The sequence below is a fragment of the Heterocephalus glaber genome, unplaced genomic scaffold, assembly GCF_053883595.1.
Source record: "Heterocephalus glaber isolate CG9 unplaced genomic scaffold, H.glaber_assembly_v1.0 deba00001504, whole genome shotgun sequence".
In the NCBI taxonomy this organism is placed as follows: Eukaryota; Metazoa; Chordata; class Mammalia; order Rodentia; family Bathyergidae; genus Heterocephalus; species Heterocephalus glaber.
Window position 1 is genome coordinate 2,831,748 of NW_028258324.1, and position 14,362 is coordinate 2,846,109.

General features: G+C 40.0%; 1 protein-coding gene and 1 long non-coding RNA gene across 7 annotated transcripts in view; one reads left to right on the forward strand and one right to left on the reverse strand.

Annotated features, from left to right (window-relative positions):
- The window catches only part of Prkar2a (protein kinase cAMP-dependent type II regulatory subunit alpha), an 81,098-nt gene that overhangs the window by 34,717 nt on the left and 32,019 nt on the right, over positions 1 to 14,362 (reverse strand). For 5 of the 6 annotated variants that reach the window (XR_015441092.1, XR_015441091.1, XR_015441089.1 and 2 more), the window contains exons 1-2: positions 231 to 332; positions 14 to 67 (exon numbers count right to left, since the gene is read on the reverse strand). Coding sequence is in view for 1 of the 6 variants with exons in the window: in XM_087186901.1 (XP_087043027.1) it covers positions 14 to 55 (42 nt within the window). In the remaining 5 variants the exon portion in view is untranslated. Of the gene's footprint in view, positions 1 to 13; positions 68 to 230; positions 333 to 9,715; positions 9,823 to 14,362 lie in introns of those variants that run through there. The other variant, XR_015441087.1, reaches the window with a different exon arrangement.
- The window catches only part of LOC147825203 (uncharacterized), a 28,148-nt gene continuing 15,918 nt past the window's right edge, over positions 2,133 to 14,362 (forward strand). Inside the window, exons 1-2 of the long non-coding RNA XR_015441095.1 lie at positions 2,133 to 4,276; positions 9,079 to 9,152. This is a non-coding gene — a long non-coding RNA (uncharacterized LOC147825203). The remainder of the gene's footprint in view (positions 4,277 to 9,078; positions 9,153 to 14,362) is intronic.

Here is a 14,362-nt window from a genome sequence, read left to right on the forward strand (position 1 = left end):
AGGTTCTACTCACCTCCTTATAGTTCTTTTCTCCTATCACATCCGCAATCTTCATTCATTCTGACACCTAAAACAATGGACACACTCACAAATTATCAGGAAGATCTGTACTGAAAGCCATAGTATCTATATAACACAGAGATGGGTTAGAATAATAGGTTTTGAAAAATCTAATGATAGTTTAACAGTTTCTTCTAATCCTCATAGACAAACTTCTATTTAGACTTTACCTCTAATGATTTAAGGAATGGCACAGACTCAATAAATGATTCGAACATCTTCCTTTTTTTTGCATTGTTTTTCACTATGATTCTTCTAAAAGTCAACTGGTCCTGCAAGAAAGAATATGAAAATTCTAGTACACCCCAGTATAAGAGAACATCTATGGTTTAATTAACGGGGCCATAGTAAATATTAGAGGACTACAGAAATAACTGTGTCAACTGTGTCTTTAATGATACTTCAATCTCAGAATCATTGCCAGAAAAAAAAAAAATGCCTGCAGCTTGAGCCAGACAGAGCCCCCACACACTGTAGCTTGCTGTTCAGTGTTCAATGGGCACCACACACTGGTCATAAATAGGACATAAAACAAAAAAATTCCATCAAAAATTTATGTGCTCATAGTCAATAATGTCAAAAGACACCCCCTATCTCCCCCACACCCCTTTTATTAAGACAGGGTTGTGCTACACAGTTCAGGATGGCCTTGAACTCACTATGTAGCCCAGGCTGGCCTTGAATTTGTAATGATCCTTCTGCCTTGGCCTCCCAAGTGCTGGGATTACAGGCATATGCCACCATGCCTGGCCAAAAGACACCTTTCTCACCAGCTTGTTTGGAGGTTCTAGCAGGGGAACGAAGCTACCCGTATACCCTTGACCTTGGAAATGGTCCTCCTCTATGGGGGTGGGGTTTGCCTCCTTTGAGCACACAGCTTCAGAAGGGATGCACATGGAGTGGTGAGGTAGGAAGGGGACACTGGCCTAGCCAGCCAGATCAGCTGAATCAACCCTGGCGATCAACGGGGTGACAATGTTGCAGCCAGATCACCCTCATATCCAAGACACCCTTCTAAATAAGAAGGAACTAAAACAATCTGATGGTTCCTGCCCTCAAGGAGTTTAAAATCTGAATGAGGAGATAATACAAAATATACAGGAATTTAAAAGTTTATAGTTCAAACAGCATAAGAAATGTGCTAGATCAAAGCACAGAATACAAATGCCACAAGAATTTCCAAGTGGACAGAGAGACCACAGTACACAGGAGAAATCAAAAATAGTTTTACAGGGCCGGGGATTTAGCTCAGTGGTTCTGGCACCTACCATGCAAGGGTATGGTCCAGAGTTTGATCCCCGGTACCAAAAAAACCCCCAAAATAGTTTTATAGCAAAATTTGTTTGAGACCTGAAGGAGGGCAGAGTTTAAACTAATGAAGAGCAAGGGAGGATACTCAAAATGGCAGGTAGGCATGTGAAAAGCACCATGACTCCAGCGAGTAATGGGATCTCATGAGGAGATAGTTAACCAAAGTTACTGCCAAGCACTTCTCAGGTATGTATGGGAGGGACACAAATCTAGGAGAAAGTTAACTGTTAGTCTAAGACTCCTAAATAGGTGAACAGTGGTTTGTATAATAAGATAACAGTACTTTTCTTTCATGTCTGGCAGAACAAAAATAGTAATCATGTTTAGATGTGATGTATTTTATTGTATTGTAATTATTTCTTCATTGAGTTTATTGGTACATTTTAGGTTTACAATATGATGACATTCATCATTGGGAATTTGTATCTTTACATGATATATCTTGGTTCTTATTTTTTCCCCATTCCTTTGCCCTCCCTTTAACCCCTTCATCCCTCCCTATTTACAAAGACTTTGTTTCCATTTTTTCCTTTCTGGTACCCCTCCCAGTTCCCCTTCCCCTTTAGACCTTTTCTTCCTATTTCACATTCTCTATTATACATTTTGAAGTATTGTATTGTGTTTTGAGACAAGGTCTCACTCTGTAGTTTAGGTTGGCCTTGAACTTGTGATCCTCCTGCCTCAGCCTCTTGAGGGCTGAGCTTATAGGCATGTACTACCACGCCTAGTTTATTTTAGCATTCTTTTTTTTTTTTGGTACTAGGGATCAAATTCAGGACCTTGCGCTTGCCAGGCAGGTGTGGCACCGCTGAGCTAGATCCTGGGCCCTTATTTTAGAATTCTTTTTTTTTTAAATTTTAGAATTCTTCTTTTTTTTTTTTTGGTAGTAGGGATCGAACTTGGGTCCTTGTGCTTGCAGGGCAGGTGGCGGAACTACTGAGCTAAATCCCAGGCCCAATTTTAGAATTCTTGATGACCACGCAGAAGCAGGGTGGAGAAATCACACGGAAGATAGTTGAGCTGAGATGTCTAAATAGGTTTCTCTTACTTGTATTAGCCACAGAATTCCCTGGCTCAATCCCATGCCATGTCTAATTTGCTTAACCAGAGAAGTTACCTACACTCCTTTTCTGAACTGCTGTATAAACAATGTTTGTTCTCTGGCATTTAGCGTGATTCTGCTCCATTTTCTTCAATATCAGTTGTGTGAAAAGAATCTTCCAATCTCTGATTGCTCTAATGTACTGCATCATTTAAAACATTACTTTTGTACTTCAGTATATTATGCCATCACCTTTAGAATTCAGTTTCAATATGTTTTCTGGGATAATCTAGGCTAAGAGTACAGTGGACCCTCAAGTTACTACTGGCCTGACATACAAACAACTTGGATTATGACTGGAATTTTAGCTTTAACTTATGACCAAAGTCTTGAGTAACAACCTAAATGCGGGCCACTTGTGATTCCAGAGGGTTTCAGATACAAATTTAACCTTTAAAGAGTTCTGGAAGGAACATTACAGCATCCTTTCCTGTGTGGGGTTAACTGAGAAATCCTGGGCCAATGTCTCTCTAAGACACTGAGATCTGTCTGGAAGAAAGTGTGCCCTAAAATTATACAGGAGAGAGACTTTGAAGGCTGTGTAGAGGAGCCTGACCAACTTGAGTTATAAACAGCCCTCACAAAAGAATTGAGTTCATTAAGTCAAGGATCCACTTTACTGTGGAAAGAGGAAAACTAAGAAAATGGTAGAATTTGGGAGGTGAGGCAGGAGAATCACAAGTTTGAGGCCAGCCTGGGCAATTTAGTGAGACAACAAAAAGGGCTGGGGATGTAGCTCAGTGAGAAGGAGGCTCTGGGTTCAATTCCTAGTGCCACCACCACCACCAAAAAAAAGAGAAACATATATAGTTATAAAGATCATTTCAATTACAATAGCAAACTTTATAGCTGAAAAGAAAACAAGTGGCTTTTAAAGTGACTTGTGCCAGGTGTGATAGTGCATGCCTGTAATCCCAGTACTCTGGAGGCTGAGGCAGGAGGATCACTGCAAGTGTGAGGCCAGGCTGGGCTACAGAATAAGTTCAAGGCCAGTGAGACCCTGTCTCAAAAAAACCTAAAGGAAGGGAGGGAGGGACTTGTGTCTTTGGGTTCCAAGCCCTATTATGCAGCCTTCTCACTTCCCAGGACTCTCTTCACACTGTGCAAGGGCAGCTGCTGTGGCTGTGGAGGGTGTGAAAAAGCACAAAGTATCAACCTTGGAGGAGTTTCCAACAGACCAGTGAAGAGGAAACTCCCACGGGCACCAAGTGCTCAGAGGGAAATTAAACAGCCCTGAGGTTCCCATGGGAAAAAGAGTGCTATTCTGTGACCACAGGAACTACCCAGAAATGCCTGTACTGACCTTCCCTCAAACCAAGACAAAAGAGAACCACAGAATGAAGATGGTGGCAGCTGCTGTCAGAGCAGCAGGAATGCAGGACTCGGCTTGAGAAACTCAGTGAGACTGCCATGTTTTCCCTGCTCCAGCCTTGGCTGGCATTCACAAGGCTTTGCAAAACACAAGAGTGGCATCAGAGAAGCCACTCCTCCAGCAGCTCCATTTCTGATGTTGGGGAGAGTTTGAGCTTGCAAAGCAAGTGCATGAAGCAAGAGAAGGCAGAGACCCAGAGGTATTTCCATGGGTCACTGATCTTAACGAAGAAAGCAGGGAGAAGGAAAAAGACTGCAAAGGACAAGACTAGGAAGTGGGAGGACAGAGCAGGAGTGTTAGGAAGGAAGTCTCAGAAAGAAAGGTGTAAGCAGCACCACAGCCACGGAGAACTGATCATACTATCCACCCACCCATACCAGGCTTTGAAGGAGTCACTCTCTTAGGCCCACACCTCATGCCCCAAGTACAAGGTGGGTGATTTTGCCATTCATTGTGGGTTTATTTGTTTTTGTTTTTTGAGACAAGGTCTTGCCAGTAATTCAGGCTGGCTTTGAACTCACTACATAGCCCAGACTTGCCTCAAACTCAGAGTTATCCTCCTGTCTCAGTCTCCCAAGTGCTGGGATTAAGGCATGCACCACCATGCCCAGCTACTCTACTGTATTTTAAAATTCTTCCATTGAGACTTTCCACTGAGACTGCCTGACTCAGATTACTTGAGAATTTATTACTTAAATTCCAAGTGTTTGGAGATTTTTGTTATCTGTTTCTGATTTCCAGTTTCATTCCATTGTAGTTACAGAACATACTTTTATTTCAATTCTTTTAGATTTAAATTTATTTTATATCTCAGAATATGGTCTATTTTGGTGAACATTCCATGGGCTTGAGAAGAATATATATTTTTGTAGTTATGTTCACTGTTCTATTTCCTTCTCTCTTTCTTTTTCTCCCTCCCCCCCTTTCTCTTTCTCTTTTTTCAGTATTGGGGATTGAACCAAGGTCCTTCTCATTAGGCTACATCTCTAGCCCTTTTTTAACACTTGCCAAGTATAACAGAGAACACCTGATTCCATAACTCGGGAGGCTGAGGCAGATTACTGTGAGTGCAAAGCCAGCCCGGGCTACATAGCAAAACCCTGTCTCAAATGAATAAGTGAGTGAGTGAATGAGTGAATGAATAAATAAATACAAACTTTAAGATAGGTTCTCAAGAAGTTGCTAAATTGCCAGGATAGGTTTAAACTTTTGATCCTCCTGTCTCAGCCTCCCAGAGTGCCTTGATGATAGCTGTACACCACTACAACTGGCTAAAAAGTGGTTTTTGTTGGTTTTGAGAGAGGGTTTCCCTAAGTAGCCCAGGCAGGAGTCAAATTTATAATCCTCTAGCCTCAGCCCCCCAAGTCCTGGGATTATAGGCATGCAGTACTATACCCAGCTCCTAGGCTGCTTCTCACATGGAGATTTATCATCTCTCTCTTTCTCTCTCTTGCCTGATGAAAACAAAAAGGTAGTAAGAGTTTTTACTGTTATCAGGTCATAAGACCCAGTCATGCTTCTACAATGTACAGCAAATGGTTCACTGATAAATCACTTTTTTTTTTGAGACAGGGTCTCACTATGTAGCCCAGGCTGGCCTTGAACGCAGTGATCCTCCTATCTCAGCCTCCTGAGTGCTGGGATTACAAGTGTGCACCCCCGCACCCCCCCCCAGCATTGATAAACCACTTTAAAGAATGGAAAAACACATTTACATGAGAACTTTCACAATGTCTTTCAGATAACTAGCTTTAAAGATAGCTGGAACCAACAGCCCAGGGACCCAGGCCCAGAAGAAAACCATATAAGGGGAACCATTTTTCTCACTCACCAATCCCCACAGGGAACCTTCAGAGGTGGTGACAATGGTAGCAGACCTCGGGGTATTGTACATCAGAGCTAGTTCTCCAAAACTGCCAGGGTTGTCATACTGACCAACAGAATGCATTTGATTATCTTTTGTTATTAAAATGTCATAGGTTCCCCAGGAAAGAATGACTAGAAACAATTTAATTACTTCTGATAATAAATTTAAGAACTGGCAAGTGCATATAACATAAAACATCAGAGGATTTCCAAAAGAATTTTCTAGTATATACAAATGCAACAGGGCCGGGGATTTAGCTCAGTGGTTTCAGCACCTGCTCACAAGCACGAGGACCCAAGTTCGATCCCCAGTACCCCCCACCCCCGCCAAAAAAACTCTCTCAATACAAATGCAACAGGTTTTCATATTTTGACTTTGAAGCCTGTGATATTGCCAAACTCTAAGTTCTAATAACATTTTTCTAGCACTCTTGGTATTTTCTACAGGGAGGATCATGCTACCTGAAGAATTTTACTTCTTTCTTTCCAATCTATATGCCCTTCCTTCGTTTTTGCCATATTGTATTCACTAGGACTGACTGGAAATGGTCACCACATCCTTTATTATTCTCAAGGGAAAACCATTTTATCTTTCACTATTAAGTAGGATGTTCACTTTGGATTTTTCATAAATGTCTTCAGTTAGGTTGGAAAAAGTGCCTTCTATTCTTAGTTTGTTGAGCATTTTTATTATAAAATGGTACTGAATCTTATCAAGTGCTCTGCTGCAGGTACTAAATTGCCTGTATAGGTTTTCTTTCATAGTTTGCAGAAAATCAGGATATAACAAAATAAAGTAAGTAAATGATATGTAATCATCTACCTACTGATTATAAAGACTGCTATGGAAAAATATTCAGACCTGACAAGCATTTGGAGAAACAGGCACTCTCAACACAACACTGAGGCAAACATCAACTTTCCAAAGTGTCTGTAAGATAATGAAAAACCTATAGCCAATGCCTTAAAGAGACAAAGAGATCTTTGACACAACAATTATATTTCTAATTAAGCCAAAAGAGAGAATCAGTAATACTGAAAAAGAATCTCAGGGAAGCTTGCCAAGTACTATTTATAACAGCAAAAATTACAAATAATTTACTCTGTTAACAAGAGGGGAATGGGTTAAATATGTTTATATCTGTATTACACATTAAAAAGGATGACACAGGGTGGGGGATTTAGCTCAGTGGTGCCGCACCTGTCTCACCAAGCCCAAGGTCCTGAGTTCCATCCCAGGTACATCCAAAAGAAAAAAAAAGACATAAAAGCAAGGTGTGCTGGGTGTGGTGGCACAAACCTCAGATCCCAGCTCTCAGGAGGCTAAAGGCAAGAGAGGCCAGCAGGGTCCACACAAGTTCAAGGCTAGCCGGGACTACATAGTGAGACTACATAGCCTGGTCCTATCTCCAAAAAAACAAATGAACAAACAAAACTTCCAGCCACTTGTGAGGCCAAGGCAGGAGTATCACAGGTTTAAGGAAAACCTGAGCAATTTAGCAAGACCTTGTTTCAATAAGGCTGAGGATGTGATTCAGTGCTCCATGGATTCAATCCCTACTATTGCGAAAAATAAATATATATGCACCTTTGTACATACATACATACATATAGAATAAAAATATGACATAGACTAATATTACTTTCCATGGGAAACTGCTTAAATAGACTTTAAAGATTGGATCATGTAATATATGACCCAGTGTAAAGTATATATTTGTAAATTTTGATACTTGGATTCTGACAGCTTTAGAGCTCTAACACTCACCCTTTTTTCTTCTGCCCCACATTTGGGAAAGCTCATAAGGATACTTCAATGCTCCCTCATGGTGAATTCAAATAACACAGAGCCAACCCATGTGCCAGAATACTCTTATTCTGTCCTCCCTTCTAGACACCATAAGATCCTAGGCAAGTCACCTCTCCCTGCTGTTTCAACTCACTTTTGGACCTATTTGTGAACCTGCCCTGCTCTTCCAAAAGCCTCATGAAATGAGTAATAAATCCTCTCATACTTATAGTGTATACATAGTGTCATCAGTCTTGACATCTGAGCCAAACTTTGGTTGAGGGGTCTATCTCAAAACATGGAGAAACCAATGGAGGAATACAGTCTAGTGATGAGATTATGGATAAATTATCAGGCCATTTTTAGTTTTCTTTTTGCAAAAATTGTCTGTAAGGAGATATCACTTAAAAAGTCCCAAATTATCATCTATTAAATAAAAAGCAGAGAAAACTCAACTCCCACTTATGTGGCAACGAATCTCAAAGGAGCTCACCACTCAACAGGGAAGCTGACCGTGGCAGAAGGCCGTGCTGTAGACAAGGCAGAAGCTAGGTCCTGTCCTCTCCAGGAGACACTGGTGATTTGACTTTGGGAAAGGTGCACACCATTTCTGGCAGCAGCACTGCAGAGAGCACCTCTCCTACTCCTCTAAACAACAAGATGTATTCTTATCACCACAGTTGCCACCATATTATGTAATTAGTTACCTATTTAAGGGTCTGCTTCCCTGACTAGACAATGAGTTTTCTGAGGCCAGGAACTGTTTTGTTTTGTTTTGCTTTTACATGAATGATAGTCTTTCACTTCCTCATCTAAACGTGTTAACAAACTAATCCCTTCATAGACAGGCATTTCAACCTCTGTGTTGTTGACAAGTGCAGGTGCCAAGTGCCTGCTGGGACCTCCGTTTTGGTGGCAAAGTAAGTATACAGAACATTTGTAGTGGCTTCTGGAGGTGGAGATGTAACTTAAAAAATTATTATCAGTATTTACAGAATTTCTGTGTACAAAGGATTAGCATAACATAAAATATCTTTCCTTTGAGGAGATATTATTTATAACATTCTTATTCTTTAAATAAAGCATTTCCTTTAATGTTAATAGTCACAGGTATCAAGGACCTAATGGTTACTCAAGGAGTAAGAGTGTTTTCTGTTTAAAAACCTCAACAAACACAGGCTTGACACAAAGGGAACCAACTGAATCTAGCACAGCTACCTGATCAAGATTAAAAGAACTTCAAATATCAAAGAAATAAATGGGACATTTTGAATAACATCTGTGTATTAGACACAGTAGTGAATAAATGCTGATTTCTGATTTTTATAATTGTTCTATGCTTAAGTAAGAGAAAGTTCTTACTTTTAAAAAATGCACAGAGGTAATTCAGATATGAAGGGATGTTGTGCCTGTAACTTACTCTCAATAACTTGATAAAGCAAATGTGATAGAATATTAACCTAGGTTATGAGAACTTTTTGTACTATCTATGCAACTTTGTTTCTCTGAAATTACTTCAAGAGATTAATGGAAGATATTGGGTTAAACGGCATCTTATTACTTTAAACTCTGTTACAGGCATTCCATTCAGGACTTAGAGGCATCAGCAGGAAGGCTCACCTTGTCCAAAAGAATACTATCAACTCAAGAGGGTAAGATACAGTAACATGGGCAGGTCAAACCCATTTAACTTCTTCCAATATGGCTTATACCTGGAGCAGAGCCAGAAGAGGCTAGAGGTATGGAGGTCAGTGCAGTGTATTGATGTGTAAAGTTAGGCTGGAATTCAAAGATCCAAATTGCAGTATAGTATCATGACTGCTCTTTTTTTTTTTTTTGTACCAGGGAGGGGATGGAACTCGGGTCCTTGTGCTTTCAAGGCAGGCAGCAGAACCACTGAGTTAAATCCCCGGCCCCAAGACTATTCTTCAGTAAATCTATTCACTTGAACACTGGGCAATAACATGTTTATAAAGCACCTCCTACATTTGCTTTATAACTATACAGGAGATTTTGTACTGTGAATGATGGGTAGAAATATGGGTTGTAGTGAAAACTCAGGACAACAGGGGGCTGTAGTCCCTTGCAAGCCTTTGAAAGCTTGATCACCTGGCACTATACCTCTTTGGGCTAAACACAGGATGGGGAAAATCATCTGCCTCGTACCACGAATCTATTAAGAATGGCCACATAACTACAGAATTCCATCTCCTACCTTTCTATGACATAAAAGTTGTCTCCATCATCTCCTTGGTCAAAGACATGCTCATCCACTTTGACTGTCCTTTCAAACATGGCATCGAGGACTTGAGAAAGCTGCTCCTACAGGGTACACACAAGGAGAAAAAGATGACTTTTAAACTTGTTGAAAACACAACAGTCATGCTTATCTCAATTTGTGACTATACAATAGAGGTGGTCCCCATACTAGACTGCTCCTCATTTTTAAGCAGAAACCTAAAGGCTGTCTGAAACAAATGCTCTCCTCAGGCCAGTCAGCTCTGCACCTCTATGTACCTCAGTAGACAGGATAATTGCCAAGTTTTTGAGATAATATCGTTTCAAAAAAGTTTTCCAAGGGTTGAAGATTTAGCTCAGTGACACCATGCCTGCCTTGCAAGCACAAGGTCCTGAGTTCAATCCCTGGTACCAAGAAAAAAAAGGTTTTCCACAATTTGTGCAAACACAAATTACCTAAATCATAGTGCCAATTTTCCCAGTTGTGCCCACACGAGTGTTAGCCGCCTTTATGGCTCCAGTATCTCATTTGTAAAGTCACATACTGCCACCTTCCTATCATAGGTGTTGATTTTAACAGGACTGTAAAACCTAAAGGGCTACAAAGGCCTCAGAGGTTATCCTGTGAAGTAATACAACTGCATCTGACTAGCCTAACACATCATTATCCTCTCTGAGTTTCAGTTTCTTCATATGTAAAAAAGGTATAATAAAGTTTCTAGCTCATAAATTTTGATGACTAAAAGAGAAAAATCTAAGAAAATTACCACATAGTAGGTAATTAATAAAGTGTCAGGAGCCATTCTACATAATTTTGAGGAAAAATCATTTCACTAATTATGATTAGGCTTAGTCTTCTTGCCCACAGGCCAGCTATGACATGCTGGTACATAACTCCATTTTTGCCTCCAGTCACAGCTGAGACCTCAATGGTCCCGTGAGGCTGTGATACTCAAGGGCAAGATTACATCAGCTAGCGCTGGGGATTTAGCTCAGTGGTTCTGCCTCCTGCCTCGAAAGTGCAAGGTCCCAAGTTCGATCCCCAGTACCATTAAAAAAAAAAAGGGCCGGGGATTTAGCTCAGTGGTTTCGCTGCCTGCTGCGCAAGCGCAAGGACCTGAGTTCAATCCCCGGTACCAAAAAAGATTACATCAGCTAAAGACATCCTGGCTCCTTGAGAACCGGGTAGTAAAAGAAAGGTTTCACCTGGGAAGGGACAAATTCCTTATCAGCTTAACACATCCTACCTACTATTGTAAGAATGTTCTCCTTACAGCACTCCTCAACATAAGAACCTCATGACCTAAGATCCCCATCAGCCTAATATGTGCATCGATTACCGCTGCCCCTTAGGTCACCTGATACTCCTTCCAATTATTGCATGTACCCAATAAATAATGGCTAGCTCAGAGAGTCTTTATTTTTGCCCACTCTGAGGCACTGACCTCCTGGGCCCCCTGTATACTTTGAAATTACACAAGCCTCTGGGGTCTTCTTTTCTTTAGCCCTCTCTGTCGCCCTTTCTAGGCAGTCAGAGGATTGATCAGCTTTCGATAATAAAAGATTATTATCAGATAGCCAATACTGCTAATTCATATACTTACTAACCAAAATTACCTGCCATAACCAGAAAGTAACTATGCCAATAAGTATGATGAAAAGAAAATAATACTATTAAATTTTAAACAGTGATCTCAGCCTGGGGCCAGTGAAAAAAATTTATTTTCCAAAGTTCTATTTTGAAAATTTCAAATTTACAGAAGAGTCAAAATAGCACCATAAGCACCTGTCTACCTTTTAACTATGTTTATAAGTTAACCTTTTGCTATGTTTATTTTCCCTTTCATGTGCAAATGTATGAGCAGAGAGAAGAGAAAGAAGTATATGTACTGCTTTTTTGCTGTTCTGAGTCACTTATGTATATATTTAAGGCATCATCACTCTTCACTTCTCAGTACTTTGAGATATAACATTGGTGTAGTATTATGATCTAACACAAAGTTTGTACTCGTATTTCTCTGATTTTTTCCATTAAAGGTCTGTTTAGCATTTTGTTTTTCAGTCTCGAACCACACACTGCATTTGGTTGTCATGGTAGCATTGTGCCTCAGCCTGAGTGACTTAAGGGTCCACGGAAGGAGAACAGTGTGGGGGTAGGGGGGTGGTACAGAAAAGAAAGACAGGGGCCAGGGATTTAGCTCAGTGGTTTCGCTGTCCGCTGCGCAAGCACAAGGACCAGAGTTCGAGCCCGAGTAACAAAAAAAAGAAAAGAAAGACAAAGAGATACAAAGCTGGGGCCAAGGGGAGCTTTCCTCCTGATGGGAGAGAAAGACTGCCAGGCAACCACAGTGCATTTATTTATAGTGTAGAGATAAGGGAAGTGCAGGAGGAGGTAAAAGGGGGTGCCCGTGACTGGAACAGGGAGAGTAGCTAAGGTCTGCAGGCCATCATGCTTGATGGTTTTATGGCGAATGGGCGGGGAGGAAGACAGTCCTCTTCTCAGCCAGGCCTTGCTTCACCACACCATCTTGTCACTTGTTCTCCTCCCATGGGGCCTTGCCTTGTCCACAGGAGGAAGCAAACAAGATGCGTGTTCCTCATTCCACTCTGGGCTCTGCCTCATCCACGGGAGGAGGCGAGTTAGGCCTGGTCAGAGTGATCTACAGCGCAGTACTCTCAGCAGCATTGTAGTCCTCTCTAACCTAAAATGCCTCCCTCCTCTCACTTCTCATGATACTGATGGTTTTGAAGAGTCCAGTTAGAAGAAAAGTTACTCAGAACAAAAGGCTTTTAAATTTATTTTTAAAAATATTTCTTTCTTTATTTTGCAGTATGGGAATCAAACTCAGGACCTTGCACTTGCAGGGCAGGTGCAGTGCCACTGAAAAATTTAGGTTATTGTTTTGCTTTGTTTTGTTTTGTTTTTGGTACCGAGGATTGAACTCAGGACCTTGCACTTGTGAGGCAGATGGCGACACCACTGAACTAAATCCCTGGCCCAGGAAATGAATTTTGAAATTTGTGCTGGGCAAGGTAGCACACACCTGTAATCCTAGCACTTGGGAAGCTGACACAGGACGATCACTGGAAGTTCAAGGCCAGTTATATAGTGAAACCTTGAAACCTTGTCTCAAAAATAAATAAATTTAATTAATTAATTAAAATATTGAAAAAAAGATTCACTCAATAGCTAAAATTTAAACAATTTTAAGTGCTGCCATGATCTGGAGTAACTGGAAATCTCACTTCATTGGTAGAAATACAAAAGGGTAAACCACATTAGAAAAGATCTAGCAGATATTTTAAATAAAAATTGACTATATACCTACCCTACAACTCAAGCAATTTTATCTTTAGGTATTTTACTGAAGAGAAATGGAACAAAAACGCTACAAAGACATATAAAATGTACATGATTCATTATATTAGCATTATTCATAATAGCTAAAAATTAGAAATAGACCACTCACCTGCGAACAGAAAAAAAATGGATACATTGGTATTCCTGTAAAATGGAACACTACTCAGCAATAAAAAGGAATGAACTAACATCATTGGTATAAGATATACTGACATGATGAATGCCTTGATATGATGCTCTGAGAATGACACAATATAATTTCTGAGCTTTCTGGTCAAAAATTACAAGAAAAGAGCAGACAAAATTAAACTGGGGGATATTCTACAGAATAACTAGTACTCCTCAAAGAAGTAAGATCATGAACAAGACAGGACTGAAAACTGTCACAGGAGACTAAGGGAAAGACTAAAGACTGAAAGGAGGCTAAGAAGAGATACATAAATGCAATTTGATGTTCTGAGTTAGACCTTTAAGAACAGCTACAACAAATTAGTAAGAAAACAAAATTGAATGAGGTAAGATTAGAATAAAGTTTGTTATTAATAAAAATGTTTGTTAATAAAAATGTTATTAGTTTTAATAACTATATGTGCTGTACAATTCCATCTATATAAAATTCTAGAAATAGTACAATTAACCTATTGTAAATAAATGAAAACAGTAGTTGCCTGTGGTGATGGTGGAGTAAGAATTACCACAGAGAGGCACAAAGGATACATCTGAGATGGTAGCAATGTTCTATATTTTGAGAGAAGTTTAGACTATTTGATTATGGATGTGTCAAACCAAAATGCACACTTAGGACTAGTGGATTTTATTGTACATAAACTTTATTTATTTTATTTTATTCTTTTGGTACCAGGGATTGAACTTGGGACCTTGTGCTTGCAAGGCAGGTGCCAGAACCACTGAGCTAAATCCCTAGCCCTGCCACCTATTTTTATAATAAAGAATTTATTATTGGAACATATCCATATCTGTTCATTTATGCATTGTCTATGGCTGCTTTCTGCTTACACAGGCAGAGTTGAACTTGTGACAGAAATAATTACTATATTGAAGAAGTTTGGGAAGAAGTTTCCTGGCTCTTCTGCTAAGGGATGAGTAATGTATGTGACAGAGCAAGCAAAGTAAGATGTTAGAATCAAGGAAGCTGATATAAGCATGTTCATGTAAAATCACCTTTACTGTACGATTGAATATTTTTAGGATAAAATACTAGAAAAATATAATTAAATCTGAAAATTACTCATCATCTTTCAA